This window comes from Colossoma macropomum, unplaced genomic scaffold (genome assembly GCF_904425465.1).
Source record: "Colossoma macropomum unplaced genomic scaffold, Colossoma_macropomum, whole genome shotgun sequence".
NCBI lineage: Eukaryota > Metazoa > Chordata > Actinopteri > Characiformes > Serrasalmidae > Colossoma > Colossoma macropomum.
In genome coordinates this window covers 50,984,716-50,998,369 of record NW_023494789.1, presented here as the reverse complement: position 1 = coordinate 50,998,369, position 13,654 = coordinate 50,984,716, and the positions used below count along the sequence as shown (strand labels likewise).

General features: G+C 39.6%; 1 protein-coding gene across 1 annotated transcript in view; it reads right to left on the bottom strand.

Moving 5' to 3' along the window:
• The window catches only part of chd6 (chromodomain helicase DNA binding protein 6), a 101,171-nt gene that overhangs the window by 70,074 nt on the left and 17,443 nt on the right, over window positions 1-13,654 (bottom strand). Inside the window, exon 3 of the mRNA XM_036571587.1 lies at window positions 2,195-2,700. Within this exon, the coding sequence (XP_036427480.1) occupies window positions 2,195-2,700 (506 nt within the window). The remainder of the gene's footprint in view (window positions 1-2,194; window positions 2,701-13,654) is intronic.

The following is a 13,654-nucleotide window of genomic DNA, read 5'->3' as shown; positions in this document are numbered from 1 at the left end:
GAAGCCCTTTCACAATGCAAAGAACCCTTTAACACTCAAACTGTTCTTTGACAGGTTTATGGCTCTATATAGAATCATTTTCTTTACCAAAGAACCCTTGAAGAACCATCTTGTTTAAGTGTGTATATGGTTCTATATGGCACCAAAAAGGGTTCTGCTACTGTTACGATGCCAGGTTTACATCAACAGAAGATCCATTTTGATGTTATACAGAACCATTTTCAAAAAGGTTCCATATAGAACTACTTACAACACGTTCTCCATCAATCTGAAGAACAATTTCACAATGCGACAAACCATCTAAGCAGGAAATGGTTCTATATAGAACACACGGTTCCGAATAAAACCATTCCCTTTACAAAAGATCCCTAGATAAACCGTCTTGTTAAGATTGTACATTGGGGTATTTTGTGGATTACAAGCGTCCATATAAGGGTGGGCGATATAACGATATTTATCACCATCGTGATAAATGATAGATGAGCGTATCGTCAGTACCTAGAACACTGAACAAAGACACATTTCATCAGAGAGTAAATTAGTCATGTTTAACTCTTATGTGGATAAAATCTGAATAGAAATCTTTAATTTATTATGTACAGTTCAGCGTTTTAATTTTAAAATTTTAACATTTTAAAATTTTTGTCTGTTTTAACCTATTAAATCTCAAAAAAGTAAATATTACACCGCAAAAAACAGTATCTTGTCAAGTGAAACGATCTTAAATCTAGTATTTCTTATTTTGAGATGTTTGTGCACTTATTATAAGATTAGCTTATTTCTAGACATTATTTACTTGTTTTAGGTAATTTTATTAAATAAAATTATCTCACTATAGTGGCAGATAAATTTGCTGGTTTCAAGTTCATTTCTTACAACAAACAAAACTATCTGACACTGTAGTGAGATCATTTTACTTAATAAAATCACTCAAAACAAGTAAAATATGTTTGAAAATAAGTTGAATAATCTTAAATTAAGCTTATAACAGTCTCAATAAGAGAAATAAGAGATTTACTGACTAGATTTAAGATCATTTTACTTGACATGATACCATTTTTGTAGTGTATGATACATATTGTGTATCATGATGTTATATGTTTGCCATATCACCCATCCACAGGCCCATATAACCAAAAACTGAACCTCTCCTTTTTTAAATCAGTGTTGTATGTAATATATACACACTAGCAAAGCCGCAAATCAAACCGAAACTGCTGCAAAACCATTTTTTGTGACATTACAAAGAGCAATGCTTTTACATGTATCTGCCCAATCAACCTACACAGTTCAGCCCTGCCCACTCACACTAAAGCTATAAGAAGTGTTTTAGTTCAGACTACTTTTTGAATTAGACCAGGTACAGGGCAGCCAATCAGAATCAGAGTTCATTTACATATATCAGTCTTAAAGGCACAGTAAAAAAACAGCCAGTTTAACTCCAGAGATAAAAAGGTCAGTAATTTCTCATGATAAATCAATTCTGACTGATTTATAATACATAAACACACAGATGTTCTAAGTGGACCTCAGGGAAAAATGTAAAATACAAGAAAATGTAGGATATGGGCCCTTTAATAATAATCATTAAAGGAGAATCAAACCCAAGACAAAACCCAACATATTATATCAACAGATTTTTCACAATATCTGTTTAATTAAATAGTTTACATGTAAACAGAGTCATTCAGAGTGAAACACTCTGTTCTAGAGAAACTTACAGAGTCAGAACTGTTCACAGTGGTGGTGATAGGAACCAGACGTCCACCTCTAAAAGCTCCCTCACAGAAAGTTACTACATGAAATGGTTATGAATTCACTGCCTGATGACTGAGACACTGTTTTATGATAGTTTTGAGAAGATTTTGGCCTTGAACTCCATTCGTGGTGGAGGGATACATAATATGCAGGGCGTTGTGAGGCAAAATAGTCCCCAAAGAAAACGTATTATTACAGATTTTCCACTATTTTCCATCGTCAACATTCCATATAAACTCAGAAGACTCGTGTAGGTTCACTGGTGGTTCTGGATAGTAAATAAAATGTCTATATTTGTGTTGTAGTCATGGCGACCCCTGGTTCCTATCACCACCACTATAAAGACATCTGAACCATTTCACACCAAACCCCTCCGAAGTGTCGAGAAATTCTAAAAAAATGGTGGAATTTCCCTTTAATGTAGACTTTAACTCACTTTGGCTTCCTGCCTCGTTGTCTCGGCAGTGAGGTCGTAGACTTGGCCTGCGTCTTTGACTTGACCTCTTGATCCTTCTTGACCTTTTTGGCCTCCTTTACCGGCTTCCCTTCTTTCTTCTTGGCCTCCTTCACCTCCTTGGGTTGCCTGGGCTTCTTCTGAAGCAGCTCCTTCCCTTCTTTCTGCTCCTTCTTTTTCTTTGGTCTGATGTCGCTCTCTCTCTCCTCCTGCTGCCAGTCTCTTGAGTCTTTCTTGTCTTTTTTCTTTCGTTTTTTCCTCACCCTGGCCCCGCCCCCTCCGTCATCCTCCTCGCTGTTGACCGGCGAGGACGACGGGTGCGGACTCGGGCTGCTGGCGTGCGCCATGCAGTGATTGGCCGGCCCGCCGATGATGCGGATCTGTTCCTTGCCGAAATGGCCGATGGGAAATGTAGTTTGTGCGTTTTGGTCGGAGGCAGTTGGTGCTGCAGCGGCTTGCGTGTGCTTTAAAATGTGGGTGGCAGACATCTGTAAGAACAAAACACATTTACAGTGAATTAGAAGCCAGTAAAACAACGAGAAAGCAGATCTTCATCCATTTCTCAAGAAAAATCAGATAAATTATCAATATTTACTGGCTTGTCATGAAGAAAACCCACTCAATTTTCAAGAATCTAATGCTTTTATAGAAAACAGAGCATCATCGTGTCACACTGATACCAGCTGAACTGTTAATTTTGACACAAAAAAAAACAAAAAACAGACAAAATTCATAATAAGCTATTAAAACCCAACCTCTGACACCAGGACAACATCATCAAATATTTTTTTTTCCTGTGAAGAGAATCATGAGAAATAAGACAAATACGACAGAAACCGAAACCGCAATACATTCTGTAATAGTTATTAGTCATATGCAAACGTTTTGGCACCCCTAGTCAAATTACATTTGTTGTTTCTTAAAGGAAAAATAAACACAACACAGTAAGTTTTCCAATTTAACATACTGAGAAAAGAAAACATAAAATGTGTCCTGCGCAAAAAGTCATAGCACATTTTATATTTTATGTTTTCTCCAATATGTTAAATTTAGCAAAAAAAAAGGTAATTTTACGTTAAAATGTGCAGAAGCGTGTTTATTTTTTTATTTATCTTTTTCTATTTCATTTTATTTATTTTATTTCATTTTATTGTATTTAAAAAGTTGTTGCTGAACATGTGCCAAATTGGTCACAGCTGTATAATCGGCTTTATTTACTTTATTTTGCTGTTAAAATGTTATAATCTGACTGTGTAACTCACAGATCACAGCATGTTAAATATCTCTGCACCTTATTCTCACTACCTCATGCTCAGAAATGAGTGCAGTGCCGGCGCTGCACTGTCCTGTCTGTTTACTGTGTCTAATGTCTGTTTTATTTATCATACTTATTGTATTGTCTCTAGTTTAATGTTTGCACACTCACGTCTGCACGTTCGCACTTTGTACTGTCCATGTTGCACCATGTTGGTCCTGGAGGAACCTAATTTCGCTCCACTGTTTACATAGACGGAATGACAATAAAATGGCTTGAAAATTATTTACTAAAGTAATTTACAAAGAATAACAAAAGAAAAAAATAAAGAAAAAAGAGTAAATTGGGCTGTTGGTGGAAAAAAGTGCCATTTTGTCCAATAGCTTCATCACCATGTGGGCCGCCGTCTTTGCTGATCTGGTTTGCGCTGAACTCCATTGAAATGAATGGAATTTCACTTGTAAAGTTTCCCTGGCCAAACGCTGCTGTGACCGGGCCTTTAAACAGCTTTTTTCATTAGCATCTGACATATTTTGCTTTGTAATCAAGTCTATCACAATTATTACATAATTGCCCAATCACAATTATTTAAGATAATTGCAATTATTTGAGACAATTGCAGCCATTTCCCACAGTCGTTAGACTTCACAGCCACGTTATGGGTGACTGGCTGGTTTCAGGCAAAGAAATCTAAATAAAAGAAAGCAGTGAATATTTCAGTCATTCTACAGAAACGTCCACTTTTGTGTCCCTAGCATTTACAGATACATTACACTTGAAAAACATGTTAGGGTTACAATTTATTTACATTCCGTCAATTTAGCAATATTCAATCTAGAATAATAATCAATTATCGAGAATTCAGAAGATTTTCTGCAGTTTTCACTACAATAATCTATACATGACTATGAAATATATGGTTTAAATGACAAAGAAAACAAATGCCAAATAAATATTTAATGAAAGCTCCCCAGGAGTCGTGTCACTGGCGTTACCGCATGTTACAGGGGTCGCCATGACTACAACACAAATATGTACATTTTGTTTACTATCCAAAACCACCAGTGAACCTACACGAGTCTTCTGAGTTTATATGGAATATCGCAAGTCATAAATCTGAAATAATAAAGTTTCTTTAGGGACTATTTTGCCTCACAACACCCTGCAAGTACCGCTTCACCATGAATTGATTAAAATACATTTTAAGCCAAAACCTTGTGATGCATTAAGCAGCATATTTCTAACCATTTCATGTAGGAACTTTCTGTGAGGGAGCTTTTAGAGGTGGACGTCTGGTTCCTATCACCACCACTGTGAACAGTTCTGACTCTGTAAGTTTCTCTAAAACAGAGCGTTTCACACCAAACCACTCTGAACGACTCTGTTTACATCTTAACCGGTTAATTATGTCGATTTTTTTTAAAAATGGATGGAGTTTCCCTTAAAATCTGAACTCATGGCCCAATTTTTTTTGCATGGGAGTGTAGACTATGTGACAGCACAACTAGTGCTAGTGGTAGCAAGTAAGGCAGCTAATAAGCCATTTGGCCTCTTCAGGCTTGTATTTTTATAGCTGCAAACAATGAACAAGAAAAGACAAATCAATAACCTCAATTATTTTTAATGACAATTGACCGTCAGCTAAAACTGATCATTACAGCCTTAATTGTAATAATAAATTAAATCAGTTTTGTTCAAATTTTAGCACTTATTTTTAAACTACTGCATGATGACTGTGGCCAGTTCTGCCCTGGAAGCGGAATGACGGTGCTGCATAAGACGCAGTACATCATGAAGAAAGCTCGTTTTTTAGGCCAACCTAAAACCTTTTGTAACCTTTTTATTTTTGCTCAAATTTATACATTGGGTGACATTTAAGGGGCAAAGGTAAGCATCCAAAACAAACAACCTTTTAATATACAGAGATTGTGGATCACTTAAAGGGGAATTTCACCAAAATTTCGAAATTTTTGTAAATAATTAAATGGTTAAGATGTAAACAGAGTCGTTCAGAGTGGTTTGGTGTGAAACGCTCTGTTTTAGAGAAACTTACAGAGTCAGAGTTGTTCACAGTTGTGGTGATAGGAACCAGACGTCCACCTCTAAAAGGCACTGTTTCATGATAATTTTACAAAAGTTTTTTTTTTAATTTGTCTAAAACACACATTTTTTAATGTATTCATGGTGGTACATGCCAAATATAGACCCTAAAGATTATCCACTATTTTCCATCATCAGCATTCCATATAAACTCAGAAGACTCGTGTAGGTTCACTGGTGGTTCTGGATAGTAAATAAAATGTCTATATTTGTGTTGTAGTCATGGCGACCCCTGGTTCCCATCACCACCACTGTAAAGACATCTGAACCATTTCACACCAAACCACTCTGAATCTCTCTGTTTACATCTCACACACTGGATTATGTAGAAATTTTGATTAGGTGGAATTTCCCCAATACAACTGAGACCCATGACGGCATGACTGCAAGGCTAAACAAGGCTCCGCCCACATACTGGAATATCTGGCTACAGTAGAACGTCATCCAGGTACCTTTGCGTACTGGAGGATCATATTAGTCACATACCGCACACCACGTACCACTGGCGCAATCAGGACGTGAGCAGTGTGTGGTAAGCTATATCAAACACAGGCTGAGATCAGGAAGCACAGGTCAGGATGTGTGGTCACTCCAAACCATACCAGTGCCTGTTGTCAACGTTTGCTATTCAACTGCTATGCTTTTAGCATAGTTTACAGGCAACAGACAGAGACAGAGAGGTCAAACAGACACGAGTAACGAAAAACAGAACACGACAATTCCAAATTGTGCTTTATAAATCATTTGAATGACATCGAAAAAAAAACTAATGACATTGGACACTGGCATGGACACTGGGCCCGCCGCACCGTCTCTTAGTTTTACAGCTCTTATGCCTCTGCGCTGACCTACTTCTACACGTTTTGCTCGATCGCCATGAAAACATAAGCTTCCTTTATAAGGAAGGACGCTGTGTGCTGCGGAGAGACGGAGAACTTTACGTTTCTGAGCCACATTTAGCCGAGGGTCTCTCGCTCATCAGCAGGGCTTTATTTTTATCCGCGCCTGGCGCTGCAGCACACATGTGGAAGCCCACAGACCGAGCATGCATCTGCAGGCAGGTATGGGGATAATGTCAATGAATCACACGCTTTCCAAAAGCGGGGCTGGAATCAGGGCCGTCGTCACGGCAACAGGCTCGGGACCAAGCTGCAGGAAGCGGCAACGTAAACACGTCGTCTCCGTGGTAACTCTTTCGTTGCCAGGGTGGAAGCATGGAGCATGATGGCTGATGGCAGAGGCTTGTGAATCGTATCTCTAAACCAAAACGTACAAAAAAAAGGCTATGAGCGACCTGATTGGTTGGGGAGGAGGGGGGGGTTCTGGAGGGGGGGGTAAAAAAATAGTTTTTGTGGATTTTTGCAGGAACAGAGTTCATCTTTTTATTTTTTGCTCAAATTTATACATTGGGTGACATTTAAGGGGCAAAGGTAAGCATCCAAAACAAACAACCTTTTAATAAACAGAGATTGTGGATCACTTAAAGGGGAATTCCACCAAAATTTCGAAATTTTTCTATACAATTACATTTAAGATGTAAACAGAGTCCTTCAGAGTGGTTTGGTGTGAAACGCTCTGTTTTCAGAGAAACTTACAGAGTCAGAATTGTTCACAGTTGTGGTGATAGGAACCAGACGTCCACCTCTAAAAGGCACTGTTTGACGACAGTTTTACAAAAGACTTTTTTTAACTGGTCTAAAACATAAATTTTTTAATCTATTCATGGTACATGCCAAATATAGACCCTAAAGATTATCCACTATTTCCATCATCAACATTCCATATAAACTCAGAAGACTGTAGGTTCTCTGGTGGTTCTGGATAGTAAATAAAATGTCTATATTTGTGTTGTAGTCATGGCGACCCCTGGTTCCCATCACCACCACTGTAAAGACATCTGAACCATTTCACACCAAACCACTCTGAATCAGTCTGTTTACACCTCACACACTGAGTTATGTAGAAATTTTGATTAGGTGGAATTTCCCCAATACAACTGAGACCCTTGCAGGCATGATTGCAAGGCTGAACAAGGCTCAGCCAAATGCAATACAAGCTTTGGCTGAAACGGCTCTGGAGATTTTGTATGGACAGTTTAACTGTTCCATCATCGCTTCAATATGCATGTGTCTATATCTGTTTATCATTTATTTATGTTTTGTTGTTTTTGAGGATATTTTTTCCAGATTGTCAGCTATTACTGGTTAATCATCTCTACGTGTAAACAAAACTCATTTAAAAAAAAAACTGACCACAAATAAAAACCCCAAAAAAGAAGAACTGACGCTGCTAGACGTGTTCTCTCGTTCGCGCCCTCACCTTATCTCTCAGACTGGCTCCCAGGTGCTCAGGGGACACAGCGCACTGTAGAGACAGTCCAGCATTATGTCTCGCATGCAGACAACACACACGCACACAGGCATGCGTAAACACAGCTCATTATCCCCGTACATGCTGCAGTGTGCACGCTCGCCAGGCAAACCTGCCAACCCAAACCCCCCCGCCATACACCCCACCCCCCTCCAATCAAATTCCCTATGAATCAATACCGGCTCCAAACTCCCAAACGCGACAGCTGCAGTTTGGTCAATGCCAGACTCCGGTTCTCCCGGAAAAAGCTCCAGCAGCTTTTCTACACGCACCACAAACCACGCAAATATACCTTCAGAACAAAGCATGTGTGCTCATGTACGCACTTTAACAAAAACACAGAAACAACAGCGCCGAGTGCCAACCCCTCCATCATACAGCACACGGAAAGAACGCTGGACCAACACCGTGGACCAAACATCAACAACCGGACACAACAAAACAACAAAAATGAGTTAATACACCTTAGCAGATACTGTATTTATTATTATTTGGCCTCAACAGCAATTTACAGGCTTTCAGTACTCTGCATTTCACAATGAGTACCCAAATACGTGGCACTGGGCATGGTGACCTGCTCCAGAGCGTCCCGTTCTATTGGTTATTTGGCCTCAACAGCAATTTACGGGCTTTGAGTATTTGGTATTTCACAGTGAGTACCCAAACACTCTCTCCTAAATATACCTTTAACAACACTAATATTCACGTTTTATAATTAACCACAATTTTATGGATGTTCATTACTGCAGTTCAAAATCCTGTAGGCAGCAACGATGTATTACGAGTAGGGATGCACCAATACTTGTTCCCTTTCGACACCAATACCTGATCCCTAAATATCTGCCAACGTCGAGTAAAGACACCAATATTAACTCTATCTAAACTAACTAGCCTATAAAATCCTGATTTTTGTATATATACATAGTGTTACTGCTGCATCCCTAGTGATAGAAATCTATTAGCTGACTTTTTATGAAACTTTCATGATGAATGGACGAATAGAAATGCTCCAAATTCACCTGGAATAAACTCTGTTTATAAGTAAAGATGTTTAAGATGTAGTTAAGATGGTTTATGTCTTCTCCTGTAAAGTTTCCAATCTGGAGATACTTATTTTGCTTTGGACAGCGCAGCAGCTCCTCTGGCTCAGCAAAAATGTTGCCGAACGTTGCTTCACATCCGAATTTCTCAAGTCATTTGTCTCATACGTGGATCCCGTTCAACTGTGCTACATCTCCAAGCATCAGATTCTACAGGAGTTCAGTAAATATTAGTCGTACACGCTGCCGGTAGAAACGGTTCAGCCGCAGATTTCTCAGCTCTGTTGAAACAAAGGGACATGGACACACAGGCCTGGCTAGCGAGCTGATATGCTAAAGGCTAAACCAAGACTAAAGGCTATCCCAGCAGTTCCTTCTACATGTCTATCATTCTCGCCAAATTTCACCAACCTTTTAGCGTATTTTTCTTTTTCGGATCTAAGGCACTCCCAGACATGATTTCTGAAGCACCTCTGCTCTTTCAGCATCAATGTCTGCGTGGAAAGCGGTGAGGTGAGGTGGCGGGAGGTGGCGTGGATGCTTGCCACGAATTCATGATGTACTCTACTAAGCCAGCTCAGCTCTAATAACTGCGATTAAGGCGATTACGTCGTAACCGTGACCAGCCCAGCATTGTCTTTTTCTGTATGTGCCGAAACTGCAGAACTTCTAATGTTCCGTTTCAGTGCAGTAAAGGCCATCAACAAGCTCGAGACCAAGTTCAGCGGTGGAGAGACAGCAGTGTTGACAAATATTCTCTCCCCCAAAACATTCTACAGAGGTGATATTTGACTCCAGCTAAGAAAAGAGAGTTTGTGCAACAATAACACATCTTCTCACACACATCCATCTGATCCTGAGAGCTTAAACAGTGTTATACTGATGGTAAACATTCTCTCAGCTCATGTTTGAGGCTCGTGTCTCCATCTAGCTGCTGTGTTTGCTGCCGGTATTAAAGGAAATCTCTGAACAGTACAACATCTGAGACTCCAGCACAAATTTACACCTGGTTTTAAGTGTTGATAGAACCGCCGCTGCTCAAGCCTTGGTAAAGTGAGTGGAATAATAATAATAATCAGAAACTAACATCAGCCACTTTTTCTGTGATTCTCCTACATTTGCGTGGCCCGTCCTCAAACGCAGAGCTATAAGGAAGAGAACATGCACATAAAATGTGTGTTTGGCAGAACACGCAGTCAGAACGTGTCCGATTTGGACCTGAAACTGGCACAACAGGCTCAGAACACAAGTCCAGAATTTGTAGAGCATTTGTAGCAGCATTTCCTCTGAAATGAAGGGTGTTAATAGTGAGTTTGTCCTCCTTTGCTGCAGTAACAGCCTCTACTCTTCTGGGATGGCTTGGAACATTGCTGTGAAGATTTGATTGGGCATTAGTGAGGTCAGGCACTGATGGTGGATGGTCAGTTCTGGATCAATAATCATCCCAGAGGTATTGGATGGAGCTCCATCACTGCAGAGAACACAGTTCCACTGCTCCACAGCCCAATGCTGGGGGGCTTTATACCCCTTTAGCCCACGCTTGGCACTGGGCATGGTGACCTTAGGCTCATGTGCAGCTGCTCCAGAGCGTCCCGTTCTATTGGTCACTGCTTTTCTATGGAGGCCGCCTGGATACTTTTGCAATGATGGTGTATTTGAGTTTAGCAGTAGCCACATGCTTGTGTAGACTATGTTTGCACTTAACCCAGGACGCAAGAATGATGACTTGCAAGCTGCTGTTGGAAAATAATGCTCACAGCCTTGGAAGCAGTGTAGACTCTCACTCGTCCTGTGACCACTGATGAAGGACTAGAGGATGACCAACACAAACTGTGCAGCAGCAGATGAGCTATCGTCTCTTTACATCTACAAGGCGGACCGACAAGGTAGGAGTGTCTATAGAGTGGACAGTGAGTGGACACAGTGTTTAAAAACTCCAGCAGCACTGCTGTGTCTGATCCACTCAGACCAGCACAACACACACTAACACACCACCACCACGTCAGTGTTCCTGCAGTGCTGAGAATGATCCACCACAAATAGTACCTGCTCTGTGAGGGTCCATGGGGGTCCTGACCACTGAAGAACAGGGTAAAAGGGGGCTAACAAAGTATCAGAGAAACAGATGGACTACAGTCTGTAACTGTAGAACTACAAAGTGCACCTATATAGTAAGTGGAGCTGATAAAATGGACAATGAGCGTAGAAACAAGGAGGTGGTCATAATGTTGTGCCTGACCGGTGTATATACAAATCAGTAAGTGGATGGTAGCAACTTACAAGCATTCAAGTAAAAGAACAGCAACTCACTCACAACCAATCAGATTCCAGATTAACTATAATGTTCAATCTAACTGAACTTTATTCATATCCATACTGGAATTTTAAAATTTTCTTTACTACATCAGTTCTTCAAGCATCACTGAGCACAAATCAAACGAAATCAAATTTGGTCAAACAGTTTGGCTACAGCGTCCAATTTTCCTATTGTATTTTTTTTTAGTCTTTGGGTATAAATGTATTACGTTATATGTTTTACGGATTATCGTTAATAAACGAACATCTAAAATTAAATGGCTTATAATGTTAAAAATGTGTGATATATTTAATATAAAGCCAGTGAGAGCAAAGCTTATTAGTCCACCTTTCAAACCCTTCAGCATGCATTACTTTTAACTGCTTCAGTTTCACAGAAAATCGGGTACCTGCTGTAATATTAAAAAGCCATTTGATATTTACTTCAGTCATTTAATCAAGAGTGCTTCAGAACCCTGACTGAGCTGGAGACAAGACCCAGAACAAGACCAGAACTACGCGTTCTCATCATTCTTGCACAGGCAGTAACTTAACAATGTCACTGCTGTCGGAAGAAACTTCGTATCTCCATTTTTGCTGTTTTTCAGTTATTTACATGATTTGAAAATGCCTGTTGGACTTTACATTGTGTGTAAATTTCATGATGAATGGACCAAAAGAAACGGCCCAAAATGACTTGAGAAAAAGTCTGGTTCCATTGACTTACATTAAAAGTACAGTAGGTTTTTTCCTTCTCCTGTAAAGTTACCGTTTTGGAGATACAAGGTTTCCTTCCAACACCAGCGATTATGTATCATAATGCAATACCATACATTACAATCACATGTACAGAAGGCACTTTTGGTCAATGTCTATCTTAAAATTAGTTTTAAAACACGGATCACACAGATTTAATAACAGTGAAGATACTCAGCTCATGCACAACACAGGCGACAATAAACCAATGAAGAGCTTCACTCTCTGTTTCTCCTGAATGCACGACACGCAGAACAGACCAAAGGGAAGCACTTTCGTCTCAAAAGCAGCCCTTTAATACAAATAATCATAAATAAAGAGCTTTTAGAGGATGTTGTAAATGTCAGACTCTCTTTGAATGCAGTATCCATTTACCCTGCACACACACACACCATTTAAAAGTAAATTCACACATATCAACACAGCCATCACTGTATCGATATGCGTATAACCACGAGCTTATCCATGATATATTGCCATATCTACAGCCCCATTTCCAAAAAAGTTGGGACGCTATAATTAAACCCTATATTTCATTGGAAATAGTGCAAAGACAACATATCAAATGTTGAAACTGAGAAATTTTATTGTTTTTTGAAAAATATTTGCCCATTTTGAATTTGATGCCAACAACACGTTCCAAAAAAGTTGGGACGGGGGCCTGTTTACCACTGAGTTTCATCACCTCTCCTTTTAACAGCACTGTGTAAGTGTTTGGGAACTGAGGAGACACTGCTGTAGTTTAGAAAGTGAAATGTTTTCCTGTTCTTGTTTGATACAGGATTTCAGCTGCTCATCAGTTCAGGGTCTCATTTGTCATATTTTTCATTTAATAATGCGCCAAATGTTTTCAGTGGTGACAGATCTGGACTGCAGGCAGGTCAGTTTAGCACCTGGACTCTTTTAATACGGAGCAATGCTGTTGTAATACATGCAGAATGTGGTTTGACATTGTCTTGCTGAAATAATCAAGACCTTCCCTGAAAAAGACGTCGTCTGGATGGCAGCATATGCCGCCAAAACATGTATATATCGTTCAGCATTAATGGTGCCTTCACAGATGAGCACGTCACCCATACCATGTGCACTAATGCCCCCTATACCATCATGAATACTGGCTTTTGAACTGTGCACTGATAACAAGCTGAGTGGTCTTTAGCCCGGAGGACACAGTGTCCATGATTTCCCAAAAGAATTTCAAATGTTCAAATTCAAATGACCACAGGACACTTTTCCACTTCCCCTCAGTCCATTTTAAATGAGCAATCAAAACTACAGCAGTGTCTCCTCAGTTCCCAAACGCTTACTGAGTGTTGTTAAAGAAGAGGTGATGTAACACAGTGGTAAACAGGCCCCCGTCCCAACTTTTTTGGAACGTGTTTTTGGCATCAAATTCAAAATGGGCAAATATTTTTCAAAAAACAATAAAATTTCTCAGTTTCAACATTTGATGTGTTGTCTTTGTACTATTGTCCTTCGAAAATATGATTTACATGATTTGCATATCATTGCATTCTATTATTATTTACATTCTGCTCAGCATCCCAACTTTTTTGACAATGGGGTTGTATTTATCAAACACATTTGAAAATGTATGAAAATATCCAGAATCCTGTCTGATGCTCT